The sequence below is a fragment of the Haemaphysalis longicornis genome, unplaced genomic scaffold (assembly GCF_048455015.1).
Source record: "Haemaphysalis longicornis isolate Haplotype H1 unplaced genomic scaffold, Haemaphysalis longicornis Haplotype H1 scaffold_1, whole genome shotgun sequence".
Classification (NCBI taxonomy): domain Eukaryota; kingdom Metazoa; phylum Arthropoda; class Arachnida; order Ixodida; family Ixodidae; genus Haemaphysalis; species Haemaphysalis longicornis.
In genome coordinates, this window is record NW_027526203.1 from 17,649,479 (window position 1) to 17,672,778 (window position 23,300).

Consider the following 23,300-nt stretch of genomic DNA (forward strand, 5'->3'; position numbering starts at 1 on the left):
GCCTTTGCGCACGTTGTTCTAAGTACTGTGGTAGTTCTACTTACCCCAGGACCATTCGCAAAACAGTTTACAGCAGTTTCGGTTTCGTTTATGCATCGCGAAATTCATATTTAGCGCTACTATGCAGTTACCCAACTTCAAGGCTACCTGCCATGGCGCCTGGAGCGTCCGCGACTGATCCTCGAACAAAGCACGGCGCTCCTGATTTCCCCCCACCCTAACCCGATTTCTGCGATGAGAACGATTGCAGGGCACGATTCTAGCTCATCGTACCTCATTTTTGCGAGCAAGGCTACAATTGCGAGTAAGAAGATGATAATAAAGCTAAACTTTATGTTTTGAGAGATAACTGCCCGTGAACGACAACAAGCATCAGCCACGGCGTTCTGTTTTCAACTTCATGCATCTTTTTTTCCGCATCACGTGCTTGTCCCAAATATTGTGCTCGCTGTAAATGCAAAGGCAGCCATTGACAAGATGTTTTTATGTTATGTGGGGGAAAATTGGTGCCTCTGATAATGACAAACCGCCAGATTTATTCCAGGAAACCACCCGAAATTGCAATTTTGAATTGGAGGTTAGGCTTCACCGCATGACACGAGCACCGTGCATGCTAACATTTTTTTTTTATATCTGACAAACTGTTTCGTGCAAGTCGACATTTTTTCTAGGGCGTGTTTTTGAAATGTTTTCCTACAAAATGTATATTCTAATTTTTTTCTACTACCGGTGGTTTGATATACACAACTCCTTTTTTATCATTTTTTTCGACAACTTGACAAAAATTTTGGTTTTGATATTTTTTTACAACTACAATATATTAAAACCTTTAAAAAACTGGTATTATTGGAAATGTTGTTAAATATTCTGCATTTTGTGCTCCTGCAATTAGTGCCTAACCAATTTTTTAGCAGGAAAAAAAAATGTTTCCTTGGACCCCTAAAATTAGTCAATTTTCCGGCGGTAGCGAAAGAGTTAAAAAAAAGTTTTCTCCTTTGAGAACTGACTTCTTTCTTTTGTGTTGCGTAATAATGTGCCCTCAAGTGTCTTTGGACACACCTAATGTGCACCTAACATGCACATATGAGGCATGTGCAAATACAGTAAAAGCTCGTTAATTCGACACCCGTTAATTCGGGAATTCGGATGATTCGGACGGCTCTATTGGTCCTGGCCATAGCGCATGTTTGTCTATGGGACCACACCTTCGTTAATTCGTCAGAATTCGGCCCCGCACCACTTAATTCGGACAAATGCTGATGGCTGCCGCTACACAAAAGTGTGGTAAATTGGCAGCGCTGGCACCACTGGAGTGAAACCAAACCTTAGAGGCATCGCCATCGTCATCAACTAGTGGGGGCGATCGCAGCGTCACCGAACGTCGGTGTCTTCTTTCTTTGCTTCACTACGTTTGCATGCCACCACCATCGCGCTCTACAGTATGGTTTCTAGAAGCCCCCTTCTAGCCACCATAGCTACAGTGATGGCAACGCCGGCAAAGCGGCAAGAGTACGAAGCCAAGAACTTGACGACTAAAGTGGAAATTTTGCAAGCCCTGAAGAACAGCGAATCGCGACAGCACGTTATGACCAAGTACAACGTGAAGCGGAGCACGTTGGGAACGTACGTGACAAATGAACAACAGATTCTTCAGGCCTTCGAAAGCGTGAAGTTTCATGCATCAAGAAAGTGGTTACAACTATTACAAAATACTTCAGCAAATCAAGTTATGCTTCTTAGCGTGATTTTAATGTTGTTTTTCCTGTTCCTTAATTAATTCGGCATTTGGATAATTCGGACATTTTTCCTGGTCCCGTGAGATCCGAATTAACGAGCTTTTACTGTAGTGGTTGTTGATTTTGAAGCAAATGCAAAGTGAAGAATGATTTAGCCCGAATATTTTCAGATTGAAGTAAAAATTTGGCGATTTTCAATACGAAAGCTGATGTTTGTGATTTCTCGAGCATGTTCGAATAACGGCAGTCTGTGTAAAGATAAATTGCTTCTTTAATAGGGTTTGCAAAATTTTGTGTGGCATAAAACAATAAATAGAAGGTATCCTGCTCCTTTTAGCTTTATTTAAGATACTTTATGGTATATGGGATCAACTTTTGTGTCATGTGGTGACCTCAAACCCAAGTGTATCAGTATTAGGTACTGAGGGTACATATTTTGACAAGCTGAGATAGGTTGTTTCTCTGGATAGGGGGTGTAAACGACAGTTTCTGGTACATTCATGTTGGTTACGTTCGTGTCAGTTCTTGGAAGAAAATGCAGTCACTGTATTCGCAGCGCAAGGCGCAAAACAAGTAAACTTATTTTTAAACCCTCGTCTCCATGCTGTCATGGCATGGTGATATGAACCCCGCTTTGCTCTTGCCTGCGGGTCCCTTTTTCAGTGCTAACAATGCATCAAGTTTACTTTTAAAACCCTTGCCCTGCGGATGTCCCCACACACACGCAGAAGAATCTTAAATATGGGTTCGTTGAAGGGCATGTCATGCCTTATATAAAGGTACAAAACTAGCTGACACCAAAATCGGCACAAGTGCTTGATATAAAATATGTGGGTTATTACAACACCCGCTTATTTTCTCCCCCCCCCCCCCCCACACACACACACACACACTGGGAGGAGTTGTGGGGGGGGGAGCACACCTCCCAGGCCACTTTGGAGTGCCGCAGTGTCAACACCTCCTTATGAGAAAGATTTGATTGATTGTAGGGTTTAACGCGCCGACGCAACGCAGGCGATGAGGCGCGCCGTAGTGGAGGGCTGCGGATTAATTTTGTCCACCTGGGGATCTTTAACGTGCGCCGAAATCTCGTACACACGGGTGTTTTTGCTTTTTCACCTCCATCAGAAAAGCGGCCACCGCGGCCGGGAATCAAACCCGCGACCTCGTGCTCAGCAGCGCAACGCCTTAGCCACTAAGCCACCGCGGCGGGTTCCTTATGAGAAAGGTTTATCGTGGTGTCTAGGAGCACAAAGCTGCAAAGTCGAAACTGTTAGTAAAAAAAAAAATGACACCAACCTTGTTCTTTCGCTGCTTTCATGGGCGGAAAGGGAAATGGTGGCGGAGCCAGGCTGGGGCCCAAAGGAGACCATAATACTGGCGCAGTGGGTGAATAACTGCCTCCGAGTTTTGTGTGCCCGGTGCACAAGACTGCCACCGGTGTATGCCCATACGACATCTGAGGAGGGAGAACTTCTTTTCATGCCACTGCAGTGATGGCCTGGGGCTTTGCCCCTGGGCTCATACTTTGGCACACTCGGCATGTGCGGGCAAAGAGGAGGGTACACCTGGCCAGATCACAGAGTGGCAGGGCTTCAAAGAAGTTTTGGGCCTCACATGTGACTGGCCACCCACGAGTCACGGCAGTATAACTCAAAACGGCTCTTCACAGACTGCACGGGATCACCACACAGAAGGAACCAGAGGCCGCCTCAGATGGGTGTATTTCGGCAGTGGAGCTCCTGAGCATCAAGCTCATGCGTGTCCCATGAAAAACAAAGGCAAATAATAAAGAAGAAACAAAAGCAAATCTGCCTGTGGTAGTTGAGCTGCCTTGCGCTCAGTTTCCCTAGCCACGCTGCTCTTCCTTGAATCTTGGCTCTTCTCCAAGCCTGTCTGCAAATTCTATGCATACTGCTTACTTTGTGTGTTCTCTTTACAGTCATATTCATTTTGTATGTGTGTCAATTGAAGGAAGCCTGCAAAAGGGAGCAAATGCCGTATTTACTCTATTCTTATGCACCCCTCTTTTTCCCCACTAAATACGTCCCAAAATCGCATGTGCATTTGAATCGAGTACGAGCCGGAACAATGCTAGTGGTTGTTTATCACTTTCTACATTTCACGGCAACCGTAATTGCACGTTTGAGCCTGCAAAGCGTCAAAGTAAGCTTGTATAGCTGGTGGGAATGCCAGAGTAAGCAAAGAAAATCCAGCCGACGCTTATCTCATCATCTTGAAAACAGGCGCGGAAAAACGTTGACGAAGAAAACAAATACACAGGAGAGAGAGAGAGAGAGAGAGAAAGACTTTATTTGAGGCCAGCAGGGAGTGGGAGGTCGGGATGCGCAGAGCCTCCACATCCCACCCACGTTCACGACGTCCTCGGGACTAGGCCCCGCCGGTGTCGGCGTGAGCGGTGCGCGAAAGGTACTCGGGAGTTCGTCCCTTACAGGACGACGCACTACTACCAGTCATGCAGTCTGAAGGCACTTACTGCTTGCAAGGTATATGCACGTATGCCCGCAAAAAAAAAAAAAAAAAAGAGTTGGGGTGCACGAGAGTTCTCTGCAAGTCGCAAAGGACATGTGCAGCCGGTGTGACAGGCTTTGTGGTGCCTTGCGAGTGCTTCTTGTTCCAAAAAATATTAGAAGGAAACACTAGGAGATAGCAAGGGCCCTTTTTTAGATAGCAAGCCCAAGAGAGCAAGTCCATGCTTTTCCATACTTTGCCCCAATGAAGGAGAAAGATTGGCAAACCTACATAAGACCCTGCAGTGCACAGCCTTCCACAGAGGAATGGTGTTCCGTGGCAGCCTCTCACTAAAATTTTTTAAAAATATTTTTCCGACTCTTCGCGTCCTGAGTTCGGAGGGCAGTCAGTATGGGGGCTTTAATAAAGTGTGTGTTGTGACCGGAGGGTGACAAGAGCCGTCCTAGTGGGATAAATATTGAAGTTCTTGCACCCATAAATGGCTTGTTCTGAGAAGGAAACTGCTTTGATTTTCCATCGCAAAAGTCAGGTGTGCATTAAGTTCGAGTAAATGCGGTAATTGATGAGTGCCCTTTTTGGTCTTGCAGTTTGTCTTCTGCCGGCGGTGCCTCCAGGGACACCACTTGGGGCCTTGCAGTGCCAGGGAAGAGCAGCAGTCGGTCAGTGTGCTGCTTGTGTTGTGCCTGGCTGGCTGCGACGGTGTCCGTGTTGGGCATGTGCTACCACAGAGCGTACCATAGGATCAGTAGAAGCGCAGAACTTCATGGTAGAGGGTATAGTGAGCTAGAATGATCTAGTGGCGTGAACGGGAGCGCTGTGCAGCATATTGGCTGAAGCAAAACACGTCTACCGCTGCCAGGGGCACCACTGTTGAATACACCATCGCTTGAGGCGCTCAGCAGTTGTAACCGCTGTCGCTGTTTGATGTGGTGTGTTAATTCACCTTTATCGAAGAGAGATGGATGGTCACCTTTTGTTATCCCCGTACCTTTCTAGGAACGTATTGTAGCTTATCTGGCCTGTTTGAGCCATTGGGCAACGACTATGAATTGAGTTGTTCGGTATCGTCTGCTAGTGGTGCAGACGATACAAGCGGATATTCGATGTGTCGTGTCAGACAGACTCACCGGCTGTGTGTGGTCGACTTCTTGCATTTTCCACCTGTCCTACGTTTTGTTGATGTTCCTCTACAGCAGCAAGAGGTGTGGAATCATCAGAAAAATATTTCTCGTGAGTGCTATCAATTAGAGGTGAGACAGGTCAGGTAGCTGCGATGTCAAAGCAAAGAACAGACACCCATTGCTTTGCTGCGGGTTGTCACAGCAGTTATCCAGGTAATCCCAAGGTCTCTGTTTGCCACGCCCCTGGACGATGGACTTTGCAAGAGGCGGGAACAAAATCTGCAGGAAGACTGGACAGGAAGTGGCGCTCAGCCGTCTGTGAGCGCCACTTTGAGCCCCAGTGTGTACTGCGGGATTTTATTCACGTACTAAATGGTTCTGAAGTGTGACTTGCATGTGGGAAGCCATCACTGGCTCCCCGCGCATCCTGCCGGACTTGCCTGTTCTGTCCTAAGATACGGAAGCAAAAAAAAAAAAAAAAAAAAAAACAGGGCGGCAGCAACAAAAGTTTCGGCAGTAAGGAAGAAGCCACGACAAAGCACAAGTGCCAAGTAGGATATATGAGGTGTGCCAGCCACACTAAGATGTTTTTCTCTCGCCGGAGCACTCACCAAATGAATTATGGCAGGTTCTACTAAATTTTAACTCCCCACAATTAGCCTTCTTCAAGGAGTGCGGCTTCCTTCAAAACTCTAGTGCAAGGACAAATTGTGAAAACGATTCAAGCTTTCTTTTCGCTACCACGTGATCGATGCGAGGAGAGTCAGCGCTTGAAATTCTTCGCAAGATATCCGTGCTGTTATGCCCACATTAGGACAAAGTGTCTGCACAAAGATTCTTTCGCTGTGTGCTGTGCGGAAGCTCTGTTATAGCTAGACTTGCTGGCTGCATCAAACAGTGTGCTGCAAGAAGCTGACGTCAGTCCGGCGTGCGAAGGGGCCATTAGGCTAGCCCATTGGAAGATCTATTGCACATGCTAGCACCACTGACACTGAAGGTCGCCTTCCTTGTATTACTTATTGGCCTGGCACTGTAATGCACACACTGCAAGTGACTCTAGAGTCGTCGAAAATTTGGAATGTGAAATATATGAATAGATTAGGCAGCCTAAATGCAAAAATTTGCGGCTATCGTTCACTCACGGGTGCTAACTGACACTTGAATACTTCTGTAAAGGGAAAGCCACACGCAGGTCAGCACCGGGACTTTAATCACTGCAAGTGCAAAAAAGGTAAACCTACTCGTAAAGAAATAAACATGACAGTTGCCCGCCGGCAAAACATCAAACGTATACGCTTGTATCGTCTGTGCAGCTAGTAGATGACACCAAACAACTCGATTTATAGCTGTTGCCCCACAGCTCAAGTGGTTCGGATTAGGGACAAAAGGTACCTGGCAAGGTACGGGGGTAGCGAAGATGAGAAGCCTTCTTTGATAAAGGTTAATTACTGCCCTACATAGACACAACAACAGTGATAGGCAGTGCCAGCTGCATGGCGGCAGCGACGGCGATGTCTCTGGAGGAGGGCGCAGTTGCGCCACCTGGTGTTTTCTACACAGAAGAGCACGCCCATTCATCGTCGTTCGCGCCACTAGATCATTCTAGTTCACTATAGTAGAGGGGATCCAAAATCAAAATGATGCAGAGCGGGCGGATGAATAGTGGTGCCCAGTGTCCGCCCAAACTTGATTTATAACTAGGGGTGTGCGAATAGTAAAATTTGATCTCTAATCGAATTCGTGCCGAATACAGTCGACGCCCGTTACAACAGACCCTCTGAATCCGGAAAAAAACGTCCACTGTAGCCGAAGTATGCAGTATCTGACGGAAGGGGAGAAGGGGGGGGGGGGGGGGGGGGAGGAGAGGGAGGGAGAGGGAGTATGAGCATTAAAGTGGGTACTTTGACCGATATTGCATATGTATAGTACATACACTTTGTTCTTTCTCCACGCCTGCAGCACCTCTGCACAGTGTTCGCGTGAAGGCAAAGAATCGCGTAAACACCGTTTCCAAAGCTTAGCACGGGCACTTGAAAAGGCCTAGCGCATGCGGTCAAGCGTGTAAAGACGCATGATAATCTGAGCCAATAATGCAAGAATATAATAACTAGGAGCAATTATTAACCAGCTATAAAACATCAGTCGTGGCCATCAGCATTAGCTAGGCTCTTTTAAATTTCCTCATGACGAGGCAGGTTTTCCCGAAACCCGAAACAAATCGAATCGCTGCCTGACGTTCTCTCAAGGCAGCTTTCACATTTTTAGCGAGTTTAGTCTGGTCATTGAAACAGCTGTAATGAAATAATCTGATGACGGACAGCTGGGAAATCGAAAGTTAGACCAGTTGGACTGCGCACGATTACCGGCAGATTGCACACAATGGACGAGGAACAACCCCCCTACTTGAGGCATTTCTTACCTTTTTCACTGAACGGAATGGGAACGATGCATGCGTGAGAATAATAAAAGCCGAACTCCACTGAACCTGAGCTTTTATCACATAAAGAAACTGACGAGGGCAGACTCGCCTCCGAGTGCACTACTTCGAGTATTCGATAGCCCTGTTTTCAATCTCACCGGAGTCGCGTTTATCGGCAGCGGCCTTATTCTTGACGGTAGAGCGGACTGTCTGCATAGACAGGCCTGTACTTCTGGTGATGTCAGCCTGTTTTTCCCCATGTTCAACAGCGTTAACAGGGTGTCTACCAACCGGGAAAACCGGGAATTGTCAGGGAATTTGGGCACGTCTGGAAAAGTCGGGGAATTTTCAGGGAATTCTTCAAAAATGTCGCTAAGTCATGGAAACTGAGGGACATTTGGCTACCTCTGTCCCCCACTGACACCCGCTTTCAACTGCTGGCGTGTGCCTATGCGCGAGCTTCATAGTGTACAAACGCCGGTCTGGCGACGAAGGGCCCCGAAAGAATGTCTCCACCCTGCAGCACTCGCACCATACCGCGGGGTGACGTCTGCAGATGCTCGGAGGCGGCTGCGAGCACAGAGTTTATTATATATAATAGAGGAAATTCTGGCACTGTAATAGTGCCCCATATTTCCCTAGACACTGTTGGAGTGTCTAGACGAGCGGCGCTTCAGCGACCGTGGCGTCGTGTACCGTGGAGAAGCGTTCAACCGTTATTTAGCATGGCTCGCCAACAAGCTGAAAAGGTCCCCGCGGCTGCAAAAACCTAAATATTGTTATAAAAGTTATTTGAAGTTATTGTATCGACGAAACAGTAACGGTAATATTTTTTTCAGGCATCTTTAAAAGCTTCGCGAAACTTGAACGAAAAAAATAGTTCCCACTGTTGCCTTGGTCATCAGGGGACACAGAAGGCACGTTGCAAGACAGGCCAAGCAAGCGAGGAATGCTTCCAGCTGAAAATTATATCATCATGGTTGCGACCATGGCCTCTGCGATCAGCTGCCTGCGTCCTGCACGCTGTAGCAATGGTGCCCAGCAGCTGATTGCGGAGGCCATGTTGCGAGGTTGTGATAGCTCCCAGTAGCGCGGGTCGGAGAACCGCCGTTTGCAAGTTTCGGTCGTGGGAGGCGCTCACTACGTCACCAAAACGAGGAGCGTACTTGGAAGTTGCTGCACGCGTTTGCAGCTCCTCCATGCATGCCTCCATGCCTCTATGCCTCCATGTTGCCATAGAGTTTCATACAATAACAACTAGAGAGGAATCTGGCGCTGCGATCGTACGCCTCAATGGGCGTGATGGGTAGTTTGATTCGGATTGGCGCTCGATGGCTTGGGAAAGTTGCTATGGATTGCAGACAGTTTCGTTTTCATTTTGGATTTACATGAACGCATTTTCCTATGCAGGGTGTTGGGAGAAGCGTTCAAAAATACGTTTCTCCTTGAACTGCATGCCTCGCGTGCACTGACGCCGCCCTGAGTGGAATGTTTTGTAACCAGAGTTGCGAATTGGGTGGGTTATAAATTCATTGCCACTCAGCAAAAACACAAGCACAAGTACGAAAACGCAAAGGACGGCGCTCTGTGCGGCGAAGTTGTCTGTGAATTAGGAGTTGCGGCGCTGCTCATTCGGCAGAGCAATGTATTTTCAAAGCTGATGACGGTTGCGAATCGCTTGGAACAGCCACACCTTTCGTGCGAACGCCGACTCCTACGGCGTAGAACAGCAGCACCGGCGGCTGATAGGAACGCAGCTTGATGAATGTCACTAATTCAGCCAAGAATAACTTCTCCAAAGGTAATCGGTTTCGTTTTTTTTTTTTTTTATGAGCACAAAACTTTTCTCTTCCTATTACAAACCACCAGCGCCGATTTTTTTACAAATAGTTTTTAAAGAAGTCCGCGTCCTGCTGTAGTTGGCGGCAAATGGGAAACCTATTCCACAAACCTCCTCGACTCCGCGTCTGCTTTTTATTTAAACGCGCCGTTTTATTTCGTACAAAACGAATTTTTGGTCACTAACTTTCTTGTTTGTCATGTAATTTACAAACGGAGAACTGGGCAATAAGAGTTTTTTTGTCAAACAAACACAATTTGCGCAGCCATAGGCCCGTTTTGATCCCACGCAATCCGGTTCCAGAACTACCCATCATTCCCATTGAAGCGTAAGCGCCGCTGCCATTCTCGTGTTGACACTAGCGCGAGTTTTCTCTCTAGTTATTTGTATGAAACTCTATGCATGTTGCCGTCGGGACCGTTGTAGCGGTTGTTGTCTTTTCTTACCTCGTATGAGTTCTTTCGTCGAGTGAGGTGCTATGCCACCTTCGAAAAAGTGCTTATTTAACCCGGATTTGGTTAACGCCGAAGTTTCTGAGTACGCGTCATGGATTAGAGCAGTGCTGAACGATGGAGGTAGGGCTCACTGCGCAGCATGCCAGAAGACTTTCTCGCTCAGCAACATGGGGAACACTGCAGTTGCCAGTCACGCTGCGAGCAAGAAACACCAAGCCGCTGTGAGCTCAACCCAAAGTGCTTCCCAGACAAACCTCCGTGCTGTTTTTAGTATCGGATCCAGCTTGCCGTGTTCCGCTACTGGTGATAGTGATGGTGCCGCGGTAGTGCCAAGCCCGAACACCGAAAGTGCGCCTGCCAAGCCCGTGGTTGTTGCACCTGACAGAAAGGCATTTTTGAGTGGTTTTCTTGTGAAAAAAGGTGTCACAAAGGCAGAAATTCTTTGGTGTCTGAACACCATAGCGACGCATGGATCATTTCGTTCAGCAGCAGCGTCAGCAGCCCTTTTTCCGATCATGTTTCCTACGTGTGATATCGCAAAGAAGTTGCAACTTGGAAAGGACAAAGTCGGCTACACGATTTGTTACGGTATTGCTCCGTACTTCTGAAGCAGGCTGCTGACCAAGCTAGGTGGTGTGCCACACGTGGTCGTGGCTTTTGACGAGTCTCTGAACAAAATTGCTCAGAAAGAGCAAATGGACGTTTTGATCAGGTTTTGGGACCCTGAAGATGACGTCGTGAAAACGCGCTACCTGACGTTGCGTTTTTTGGGCCATACTCGCGCAGAAGATTTAGCTGCTTCACTCAGAAAGGCTACAGAGAATATTGAGCAGGCCAGGATGCTGCAAATTTCTATGGACGGCCCCAACGTCAACTTGAAGCTGTTGAGATCCTTGAAGGAGGAGTTTCAAAAAATGCTTGACATAGGAAGCTGTGGATTGCACGTTGTGAACGGTGAATTTAAATCAGGCCACAGTGTGACAAACTGGCACATTGTAGTGTTTTTTCGAAGCATCTACGACCTTTGCAAGAATGTTCCCGCACGTCGAGCAGATTACGTCAGCCTCACTGGAAACACACTTTTTCCACTGAAGTTCTGCTCAGTTCGTTGGCTGGAGAACAGCAAGGTAATTGCTAGGGCTCTTCAAGTTCTGCCTAACTTGGTCACATATGTTGACCACTCAGTAAAGGAAAAGAAAGCACCAACCTGCAGCAGTTATGTCGCTGTCAAGAAGGCTGTGGCCGACGAGATGCTGTCAGTGAAGCTGGCTTTTATGCTTTCAGTTTCGGAAGAACTCGAACCGTTTTTGGCTGAGTTCCAGTCAGAAAAGCCAATGCTTCCTTTTCTTGCATCAGCAATGGATTGCCTGTTGCGCTCCCTGCTGAGTCGAATAGTATTGAAAGAAAAGCTGAACGCTGCTGACACGTTCTCGAAACTATTGAACATTGACCTTGACAACTCCGACAACATGATTGCTGTAGCTACCTTCGACATTGGACTTGCTGCAAAAAGTGAGCTTAGGAAGTTGCCTAAACCATCGCACATTGCGGTGGTGAATTTCAAGAGAGAATGTATTTCGTTTGTTAAGGCGTGTTCAAAAAAGATAATTGAAAGGTCACCTTTGAAGTACAAGCTGACTAGGGGTGCCAACTGCTTGAACCCTGCGGTTTGTGCTACATCAGTTGGAGCTGGCCAGAAGCAGCTGAACATTGCACTTGAGGTGCTTATAGAGCACGGGTGGCTCTCAGGGCTACAAGCGGACAGGGCAAGTCGCTCATACGTCCAGGTGTGCTCGACCAGCACCGCACCGGCTCTCATGCAAAACTTTGATCGCACAAGGCAGCGCCTGGAAATGCTATGGGTTGAACTCTGCACAAGTGCTCACAAAGAACTACTTCTGTTTGTTAAGATTGTGCTTTGCCTTTCATATGGCAATTCTTCTGTGGAGCGCGGATTTTCAGTGAACAAGGAATGCCTTGTGGAAAACATGAAGGAGGAGTCGCTTGTAGCGCAGAGGTTAGTCTATAATGAAGTGTCCGCAGCAGGAGGTGTTGCAAAAGTTGATGTCACAGACGAGATGATTCAGATGGTCCGTTCTGCTAACATCAGATGGAAAGAAGAATTAGAAAGGAAGAAGCGGGAGCGGTTGCAGTTGTCAGATGTTGAAAGAAAGAAGAAAAGAACTGCTGCTCTTGTGAAGGAACTCCAACTGAAGAAGCAAAAGATCATGCAAGATGCTGAACATCGGGCTTCAATGCTGCAACAAGAAATTGAATCGCTGAAAACGTGAAAGGTGCTCAGACTCAATTTGTAAATGCACAAAAGTTATTGTGTCTTTTTAATGTTGCATACTATAAAATAATCCTTTCAATGGATTGTTTTAAAGGAGTTTCTTTTGCAGTTGTGCAAGTGCCCTGTCTTTTTTTACTGCTAGATGTTTCACTTTCTGTGCACAGTGTCTGCTAAACAGGCCTGTTAGTGAGGGAATATGCTTAGAATAGTTAGGGAAAACCTGGAAAAGTCAGGGAATTTTGAGAAGTAGGATTGGTAGACACCATGGTTAATTACGCTTAATTTATCCGACAGTGAAATCAGCTACCCTGCCGGCCATGCCGCTGGTTGCACAAAAAAAGCCACTGGCACTGGCTTGGCTTGGCTGTGCCAACGACTCGGCTGCCGGCAAAGTTGCCAGACATAACAGTTTTCTTGACAAAATAAACAAAGAAAAAGCACACCGGGTGTCGGCCCCGCGGAAGTCCACTATAAACATTCAGTCGAAACAATTTTCGCCTAAAGTTTAGTCTGTTGTAGCCGATAGTCCGCTATAGCCGGGTCCGTTATGAGCGGAGTGGACTCCGCTTAAAATGCGTGGGGACCAGACAAACCAACAGAAATAGTCTGTTGTAACCGAAAGTCCGTTGTTGCCGGATCCGCTGTAACGAGTGTAGACTGTAGTGTCGAATAGTGGACAAAAATATCAAATATCGAATACCAAAGTTTTGATTTGGAAGAACAAGTAGGTTGGACATTAACAAACACATGCTCATGTCCTTGAGCTCTAAATAGTAAATACACTAAAAGGAATTAAAGAAATCACAAACTGTCATGTTAATGGTATTACAAATTGTAATGAAGAAACACAATCTGCTCCACATGAGCTGGCTTCAGGCTCTTTCGCTGCGATGTCACAGTGTTCCCCGCAGTAGAAAACATGCGTTTACTGGGCACCTCTGTAGCAGGGATAGGAAGGTACCGCAAGGCAATTTTGGCAATACCAGGGTAGAGTGCAGCGCCGTGCTCTCTCCAGTATAGCAAAGGGTCATTCTTCCTGGGGATCAGGGGCTCATTCAGGTGCTTCTGGACCTCCTGAGTGTGGGGTCTCGGGTTATTTCTCGGGCTTTTTTGCGACGCCAGCAGTTCAACAGTTTCCCAGACTGTTTGAAGGCTTTTTTTAGGACTGGTTGGTGCGTTGGACAGTTCCTGCCTTTCAAACTGCTCTGAAGGAGAGTCCACCCGAGCACATCGGACACCAACTTCTGCGGCAAGCAGCTCGACAGCCTGTGTCTGGTCAAAAGACTTGGTGCAGAAAATAGACTTAAACCTTGGGTGGCCCAGCGTTGCGAGCATCAGTTCCTTTTGCTCCATAAAAAGAGGGAACCCGGACTTCAAGATCTTTAGCAAGTTTTTGCTAAACAGACCTGCTTCATTTTCAATGTCACAGTGCCCCTTTAGAATTTGCTCTTTTCCATAGAGAAAAGGAACAACGGTTGAAATGGTACCATACTACTGGCCACTCAAATCTGCAGTCGCGTCTACAATGGGCTGCAGGACCTGCACCAGGCTTGCTGCAACATTCCATTCGCTTGGTGAAAGGCAGCTCACACTGGTTTCTGGTGTTGCCATTTCAAGGGACACGACATCTTTCAAATCTACCAAACAGCTCAACATGGCATGTTCGCTGTTCCAGCGTGTTTCTACATCTTGAATGAGACATCTGGCAGCTCCATGTGCCTCTGGCAGTCTTTCAGCCTCCGAGTTGCCTGAGCACTATGCTTGTAGTGCCCCACTATGGCTCGTGCCTTCTTGCACAGCAGATACACGGCAGGCGTCTCTTCTTTGGCGTCCCTCACTGCCAGCTGAAAAGTGTGTCCCAAACACTGAAGAAGGGTCCAATCCATTTGGCATACGGCTGCGGAAATATTGCGGCCATTGTCTGTGACCACGTACACAGGCACGTTGGTGAGGTCGAGAGACCAGTTCTCGGTGATTTTGGTCAAGCAGGTCTTTATGTTGGCTGCAGTGTGGCTTTCTGGCAAGTGAGCGCACGCAAGAGTAAATGCCTTGATGGTGAAATGCGGCGTCATGTAGTGGCATGTCAAAGCGATGTAACTTTGATTGGCCCTGGAGGTCCACTTGTTAGTGGTGAATGTGATCGACTCCACTGAGTTCTCCATGTCAGAAGCGATTTCAACCTTGAGTGAGTCAACTGTGCTTTGGTACAGCTCTGGGATTACTGTTCTTGAAAACGTAGTCCTGCTGTGCGGGACCTTGTACTGGGGCTGCAGGTGATGCATCAAGTCTTGAAATCCTTTGTTCCCGACGAACTCGTACGGCTGCAGGTCCTTCGCGATCATGCGTGCGATGAACATGGTGGTCTGTTTTTTAGCACTCTCTGACAAGAGGCCTTTTCTTTTGGTCATGCCTAGCAAGGTTTGTTGATCTGCGCCTTTAGGCCACTGGTTTGCCTTGGCTGAATCTTGAATCTCCAAGTAGTGAACGTGGTGTTTGCTCTTCAAGTGATTCAAAAGTGGGCTTGTCGTGCTTGTCGGCGTCTTGAGCGTGGAGCCACATTTCTTGCAGGTGGCAGAGGACGGACTGGCCTTCTCAAAAAACTTCCAAATTATGCTTCTTTTTTCACCGTGGCTATTCATGCTGAATAGCACAGCACGCGGACATTACACAGAAGAAGAATCACAAGCGTGCGACGACCATGGCGACGACTGTCAGATTGGCTATGGATAGGCGTCGAGAAAGGGTCTAGGATGGGTGATGATAGTGTGTTATACAGCAAGGCCAGAATCACAGAAATTTAACAAGACCATAATTATACGCTATTTTGCGGTTGCACAGTCGTCTGATAAAATTAACTAACAAAAGAAAAACGATATTTTACGGCTGACTATCAGGGGGGGAAAGAGTCATTGTCATCGCCATCACAAAATGGCGTTGTCGTAGTAATTTGTGCGTTTTGTCCTGAGTGGGATGCATCATATGTATTTGTTTCCAATGACTTGAAAACGGCAACGCACCTCACTATTACAAAAGCCCGTATGTGAGGAACGTTTGCTGCACGCTAAAGACTGCTGTGTTGCTCCTTCTTTCTGTGTATGCCAGTGACGCAAAAAAATCGAGGAACTATTCAATTACATGTCGGCAATGAAGTCTCTGCGGGCGAAAAGGAGGAATATGTTCAAACCTTGAAGACAACTTTCCTGGCTGAAAACTGGTCGCTGGCAATTGTTTGACCAAAAACTTTCGACGTTAGGGTCAGTAAGGGCCACACTAATCTAGCCGTAACTTTGGCAGCGTTCGGAATATTCGTCACGTCGAATTATTCGAGAGTCTGAATGCTGGGTATTCGAAAGTCGAATCGAATTATTCGGGCAAGAAATATTCGATTCGAATTCGAAAATCGAATATTTGCACACCCCTATTTATAACATAATCCCAGAAAGGTATACTCGTGAGAAGCACAACATGTGTCTTGCCATTTGTGCACCTGCATCAGCACATCTGAGCTCATGCAGTGTACAAGTTAAATCACTTTGGGTAAGGAAAAAAGTTATTGTGAGGTCACCCTAGAAGTTGCTCAGCGTGTTAACTTGCACTTTATCGCTTGGAAGCAAGCTTTCGCAACTGTGGGCAGCTGTAGTGCGTCACATGAGGCACCACTCACTGGAAGAGTCAAAAATTACACGTAGCATACAAAGAGATGCGAAAAAAAAATTTGCAGTAGTAATGATTAAAAATCTCAAAGTAGATTAATGCAAAACAAAGCAGTTCGTGTGAATAAAAATATTGACACAAAAAGGTATAGTAATATAGTGTAGATAATATGTAGAAAGACAACTTCTTTCTCCACATTTCTGTAGAGGCTGCAGTGGTAACCATATTGTAAATTAGCTTTTCAGCCTTCTTACAATTAAAAAAGCGCACCTAGTTCCTGCACAAGTAGTAGTAGTAGTAGTAGTAGCAGTAGTAGTAGTAGTAATAGTAGTAGTAGTAGTAGTAAGTAGTAGTAGTAGTAGTAGTAGTAGTAGTAGTAGTAGTAGTAGTAGAAGTAGAAACTTTATTTTGAGCTCGAAACGATGGTGTCTTCAGACGCCGGACGGGGCGGTTCCCTTGTCTCGGGACCTGTATGCGGCCATCAACCCCTGGCCCCTGGCCGCCAGTGCAAGCTGGGTCGGCAAGGTGGGGCTGGACTGCAAGGTCTCCGTAGCTCATGGATCATGGAGTGGAGTTGGGGGGAAGGGGGGGTGGGAGGTAAGGGTGTCTTGAGTTTAGTGCACTCTGCGATAATGTGTGCAAGAGTGCCAACGTTCTCTACGCAGAATAGGCATTTGTCCTCCTCTCATTCTGGATAGAATTTGTGTAGTAGGACAGGGTGCGCAAGTGACCCTGCCTGAATTCCCCTGATTATTGTTTGCTGGTCCCTGGTCAGGGCGCGATGCGGCTCAGGGAGGGTACACCACTCTTCTGTGTACTCGTGTGTAATCTCTGTATGTGAGCATCGGGGTTGGGGTGCCGGTGTCCTGCCCTGCCCGGAGAGTCATTGTTCGGGCGTGGTAGTTGGCGATAACGTTGCCGGCCACCTTTGTATGGGCAGGCACCCACCTGAGCTCTATGGCTCGCCCCGGTGCCCTACTCTTGGACATAATTGCGGCTGCCTCTGAGGAGATCACCCCTTACCTGAAGCCGCCGTACGCTCTTTTCGAGTCTGTAACCACTACCTCGACGCCCGGTTGGACGAGCCCCAGGGCTATGGCCACCTCCTCGGCCGTCGTTGAGTCCTTAGTCTTCCCCGCAGCGCTGGTGACCAGCCGTTCTTTGTCGGTGACCACCACCACCGCGCGGTTGCTTCCTTTTGCAAGTGAGGCATCCATGTAGAGCACTCCGGTGTCTTGTCTTGACGTAATCGCTGGGACATCGCCTTGGCACGAGCTTGTCTCCTTCCGTCATGCTTACCCGGGGCCATGTTCCGGGGTAGGGGGGCTTTGTGTTTATAGACCTCTTCCACTCTGTTGGTATGGGGGCCTTTATCGTTGCTTATTCCTTGCGCCAGCCTACCTTGTCCAGCACCGCGCCGGCGTGGATTGTTTGGCTCAGGCGGAGACGCTGGTTGGATAGATGGGCCTCGATGAGCTCGTCGACCATATTGTGCATGCCCATGGCCTGTAAGCACTGGGTAAATGAGTATATTGGTATGCCTAGGGCTTGTTTGGTGGCCTTTTGGATGATGGTGTCAAGTGTAGACTTCTGGGTCTTATTGAGGTAAAGATAGGGGGCAGAGTATACTCGTGTACGGTCAGTGCTGCCGCCTGGAGGGTCTCCTCTATCCAGCCGTCGGAGCCCGCTCGCTCCGTCCATATTGTAATGTCGTCCATGTAAAAAGCGTGCCCGATCCCCTCTATCTGGTCTAAGAGGTGTGGCAGGGGCAAGAGAGCCAAATTAAAGAGAAGTGGTGACAGGACAGCCCCTTGAGGGGTGCCGTGTTCACCTAGCTCAATAGGTTGCGACTTCTCATTGCCCACCAAGATTTGTGCCATTCGGGAGGCCAGGAAGTTCTTCATTATGTGCGGGTGCCACACTTTGTTCGTTGAGGTTTGTTAGAATTCTTGCATGCGTGACATCAAACGCGCCCTTCAAGTAGAGGGCCAGGATCACCCTGGGGCTGTTCCTTGTGGCCTTCTTGACGACCAGCTCCTGGAGCTGAAGCATTACATCGTGGGTGGAAAGATGCTTCCTGAAACCGAACATAGTCCTTGGAATTTGATTTGTGTCCTCCAGGTGTGTTTGGAGTCGACGGAGCACCATTCTCTCCATGACCTTCCCCACGCATGAGGTTAGAGAGATTGGTCTCAATGTTTTCAATGGCTGGAGCTTTTCCGGGTTTAGGGATGAAGCACACTTCTGCTTCTTTCCATTCTGGTGGGAGCTGCGAGCTCTCCCAAGCTGTGTTGATGGGCTTAAGGAGAGTCTATGCCACTTTGTCGCTCATGTTTGTAAGTAGCCTATACATGATGGCGTCCTTCCCTGGGGCACTCCTCTTGTTACTCTCGTCGATTGCAGACCAGAGTTCCGAGAGTGAGAAGGGACTGTCGAGGTCTTCATTGTTCGGACCCTTATATTCTTGTGTGGTTGGATGTTTTCCTTGTTCTGTTTGTAGATAGTGTTCTTCGAGGGCATCAATCAGCTTGTCACCATTGCTGTTGTATGTGTTGAGCACTTTCGTCAGTGTGCGATTGCTTGCTGTTTTGCTGCCTGTAGGGTTGATAAGATGGCATAGCAGCTTCCATGTCTTCCCCACCGACAGCTGACCTTGGAGGCCGTCGCAGATCTTTAGCCAATTGTCCCTGCTGAGTTTGCCTGTGTGTCGATATTTCGGCGTATGTTAAAGGTCTCCAGGTGGTCAAAATGAATCCGGAGCCCTGCACTACGGTGCACCTCATAACCCTGGTGTTGGTTTGGCGTCTAAAATCCCACAATCAATCAAGTACAATGTAGCAATAAATGAGCTGTTATGAAGTATTGTCAGGCTTCTTTTGCCTTCAAAGCACACTAGCAGAGTTAAGTGACCCGAGTAATTTTTGGTATGGATGCGTATGCCTAAGCTTGCCTTGGGTACGCTTAATTCGACGTTGCCAAATAGTTCGCAAAGTGCTGAAGCAGTTGCCAAACACGGCACGCTTTAAATTAAATTAGTGGCATCAGCAGAGAGGTTCGGAGCGTACCCTGGAGTAGCTCAGCGGGGCACCCTCGCTGGATTGAGTGCAGCTAGCTGAGTCGTGAAATAACGAGAAAGGAGTGTGCTTCCTTCACACATGCTAGTGCTACTCCGGCACACCTGAGCTTGCCTTGGGGAGGCAGCACAGCGTTTGCTCGTTTGGCAACCTAGCTACAGCTGGCAGTCAGGGGTTGCGAGTAAGCACATTCAATGAGCCAGTACATCCAACGTGCCATTACATCCAACGTTGGATGTTATGACACGATGGATGTATTGACATGCTTTTGGATGTAGTTGTTCGTTAGATGGAGTTGCTCGCTGGATGCAGTGGCACGTTGGATGCAATGGCACGTTGGATGTAGTTGCTCACTCTTCAGAAGGGGGAAGGTGTAATTATGGCAGCGCCGATAGACCCTGTCGGGACGATGACACCCTTCCCTTCACGTGACTGTTGTGTCCCCCTCCGTCGGCGGGAGCGGGGTGTGGCTCCGCCGATGCCAGCGAGTCGCAACCCTTTGTACGGGCCTAGCTGGCTGCTTTTTACGCAGCGCGGGGTAGGCTTTCCTGTCCTCCTCCTGACCCTTCCGGGACGGACAGGGGGGTGGAGGAGGCAGCTTCGCTTGCGACCACTCGCGCATCCTTCAACGAGTTCGTCCGGAGCTGTGACCAAGAGCGGTCGAATCACGGCGTGCTACCATGGCGGTTTCTGGGTGCCAGAGCCCCACGAATTTCTCGCCAACCGCGCAGCGGTTCGGCAACTTTTTGGCCTCCGAGCCCCAACCAGGGATCGCGTGGAAATACCCTCCTCGTGCGCGCGGCGCATTTTAATTTTCAACCCAGTTTTCATTTTCCTGCGTTGTGTTCATCAGTCGGAATAGTAAAGTGTTACAAAACTCAATATTTTGTAACTCAATGTATTAAACAAAAGTCAATGTTTTGTTTCGTGGTTGAGCACGAAACACTGGCCGAGGTTGAGCAGTTTCGCGTGGCTCTTGGATTGCCATGCTGCGCATGCGCGAGGAGGAGTGGCGTGAGACTGTGCACAGAACGTTGCTTGCTGCTTGGCGTCTCTCAGACACCCCACGCGCCCAGCGTCTTCGCCGACCTACGTTCCGCACGTTGCGGCCCGGTCCACTTGATGATCATGCGAGTGGTGGCCGGGCGTGGAACCGATGGCTCGCGCGTCGCTGCAGCACCGGCGTGTGCCTGTGGAACCAGCTTAGCTCTGGGGCGATTGGTGACGTGCGCCGGAGCCGCTTGATAAATATACATGTCACATAATGCGTATACCGTGTGTTTGTCATTGAAGCAGCAGTAAGCATGATGATCAAGCTGATCCTAGACAACCAGGAAAGCTAAGAATAACCAGCTGAACCTTAGCTCACGCTACGTATATCCTGGCATAGCTGAGCTAGGCCAGTGGTAATTTTTTTGTTTATTACACCTGAGTCTCTCAAAAACTCGTCTGCACCACCTACAGTTTTCACGGCGGCACTCAAATTAAGACTGATTAACTGTAGTGGGTGCAATTATTCCTCGTACCAAACAACACTTACACGAGGAAGAAAAGGCGTAGCGTGGAGCACGCTGCCCGCTACGCTAAAAAAACTCCATTCGTGGAGTTCAGTCGGACTGCGTGTAATTAAGCGTAGCAATGCAGTTATGTTAGACAACAGGGCATTACGCGTTGGAAGTAATGAAACGTTGGTGGGGGCGCATTGGGTGTACTGGCCGAAATTGGATGTAATGGCACAGTTTTGGACGAAGTTGCTCGATGGATGTAATGGCATGTTGGATATAATGGCACGCTGGATGTAATGACGTGTTGGATGCAGTGGCCAAAATGGGATGTTTCTGCTCGTTGGATTTAATGGCACGATGGGCGTGGTGACACGTTGGATGTAAGGGCATGAAATTGGATGTGATGGCACGATGGATGTGTTGCCCCCAAGCGGCGGTCAGGCAGGGCACTTTTGCGGGATTCAGGCAGTCCACAGCTCTCCAAGCCCCAGGTCCCTTGACACTGAAGATGGGGCCCCCTGCTTTACATTGGGGAGCCTTCCTCGGGAAAGAGCACTGCATGTTCTGAGATGTGTCCCAGTCGACGAGTGAAAGCAACAAGGGGCCCCCAAGTAGTGTATAGCAATAGCCTTTGGGACTGGAGGGGTCACCGTGCAAGCCGATTGCGTTTGCCCCTCAGAGGGTGCACAGTCGTGCCACTGGCTGAGGGGGGCAACCGTGTCGCCTCTCTCTGTCTCAGGGGCCAGCGTTTGGCCTGGCGCCATTTGGGGCCCAGAGCAGCTCGTGGGAAGAGGCCAGCCGCCTGACTGTCCTGTCCACCACCAAGCCGTGCCCCAAGTGCCAGACGCCCACCGAGCGCAGCGGTGGGTGCACAGGGGGACGTCTGGGGGAGGCTGGGTATACTCCCCCAGAAAACTTTGCCGAGGGAGAGCAGAATGGGTATTCGGAGCTTTTGTCCTCGGGGGTAGGGGGTAGTGGAACAAGGAAATGGCCAACAATCTTTTTTGGGAGGTCGACTGAAAGCATTTTACCTGCAGTTAATTTTTTTTTGGGGGGGGGCTTGCATTTCAAGGTGATGTGATTTGGGGACAGCCCAGGGTCATTCCACGCCCAACATCCCAGGTCTGGCACTTGACCCTCTAATTTTTCTGAAAAAATGCATTGTTCATTACCACATTCCTGAAAAGTCGTGGTTGTAATTTTGCATGTGAAAAAGAAATTTATCCGCGCGACATCCCTTTGAAGATACGGTGCTTGTGAAAACTGTGTCGACTTTATAAACTTATCCGAACCATTCTGGACAAGATGGAAAGATGAAACTCTGGTCATGGCACATGTGTTTCCTGGTCTCTGGGCAATTCAAATCAAATGTCATTAACTCTTTCGTGACTGCGCCTATTCAAAATCGTTCAATTTGAACGATACCTTGGGAGCCCCTTTTCATAGTGTTTCAGGCATTGGTGGAACAAGTAAAACTATTTGAGTCAGCTGAGAAAATGCCCCTTCACAATCACTTTTGTTTTCATTTTTGCAACAAAAACATGATTTTTGACACGCGTTTGCGTCACCTGGGTGTGGAAAAGGGGCGTGGTCATCGCGCGTCACTGCTACCAACGAAGAATGCATGCCACTCATAATTACTCTGCATCAGCGTTTCGTTTTTGTCATCAGGGCACGAATGGTGAATCAGCAGACGATTTTCAATCCTCATATTTGCTCTTTGACAGTAATAATCCCTGAAATCGGCTGAAAATGGCAAGCAGTGCCTGTTTGCAGAACTACTTTATGATTTTAGGCAGTTTTATTCTCTTTTCACAAGTTGTTCTAAGTTGTGTTGTAGTTCTACTTATCACAGGACCATTCACAAACAGTTTCCAACAGTTTTGGTTTTGTTTCTGCATCGCGAAATTTATATTTGGCGCTACTACGCAGTTACCCAACTTCAAGCCTACCTGCCATGGCACCTTGAGCATCCACGACTCATCCTCGAAAAAAACATGCCGCTCCTGATTTCACCCAACCTTAACCGAATTTCTGTGATAAGAACTTCCGGTGCAAGTCAAAAGATAACACCAAGTCGCCGGATATCTGTTCCGATGAGGAGAGCGCTTGAAACTGGCCTTGCACACTGCCAGCTGTTTGCCTGCAAGTTTTGCTTTTATACGAGGGTATATCCGGGAGTCTAATGCTGCTTCTTAGTTGAACTGTCTATTCGGACGGAGTCTCCAACAAGTTTTGTATGGAGTTTTGTATGGTTTCATTTCAAAAATGTTAGGTGGCGCTGCAATGGAGGAGGCTCGTGGTGCTGATCTTTTTTATCGCGCAACAGCTACTTAGCCAAAGTTTGCAGGGGACGATTCTAGCGCATCGCACCTCATTCCTGCAAGCAAGGCTTTAATAGCGAGTCAGAAGATGATAATAAAGCGTAACTTTGTTTTGAGAGGTAACTGACAGTGAACGTCAACATCAACCCTGGAGTTCTGTTTTCAACTTGATGCATGTTTTTCCGTATTGCATGCTTGTCGCAAATACTGTGCTGGCCTTAAATAGAAAGTCAGTCATTCACAAGTTGTTTTTACGTTACGTGGGGGCAAATTCGTGCCTCTGATAATGTCAAACCGCCAGATTTCTTCCAGGGAACCACCCGAAATTGCACGTTTTGAAGTGGAGGTTGGGCTTCACCGCATCGCATGCGCACCATGTGTGCTAA

General features: G+C 48.1%; 1 protein-coding gene and 1 pseudogene across 2 annotated transcripts in view; both read left to right on the plus strand.

Moving 5' to 3' along the window:
* Positions 1-23,300, plus strand: part of LOC144175323 (E3 ubiquitin-protein ligase parkin-like) — a 96,338-nt gene that overhangs the window by 63,911 nt on the left and 9,127 nt on the right. The window contains exons 8-9 of one of the 2 annotated variants that reach the window (XM_077704407.1): positions 4,817-4,888; positions 21,330-21,453. In XM_077704407.1, the coding sequence (XP_077560533.1) occupies positions 4,817-4,888; positions 21,330-21,453 (196 nt within the window). The remainder of the gene's footprint in view (positions 1-4,816; positions 4,889-21,329; positions 21,454-23,300) is intronic. The other variant, XM_077704413.1, reaches the window with a different exon arrangement.
* On the plus strand, positions 10,088-12,355 carry LOC144173924 (uncharacterized; annotated as a pseudogene).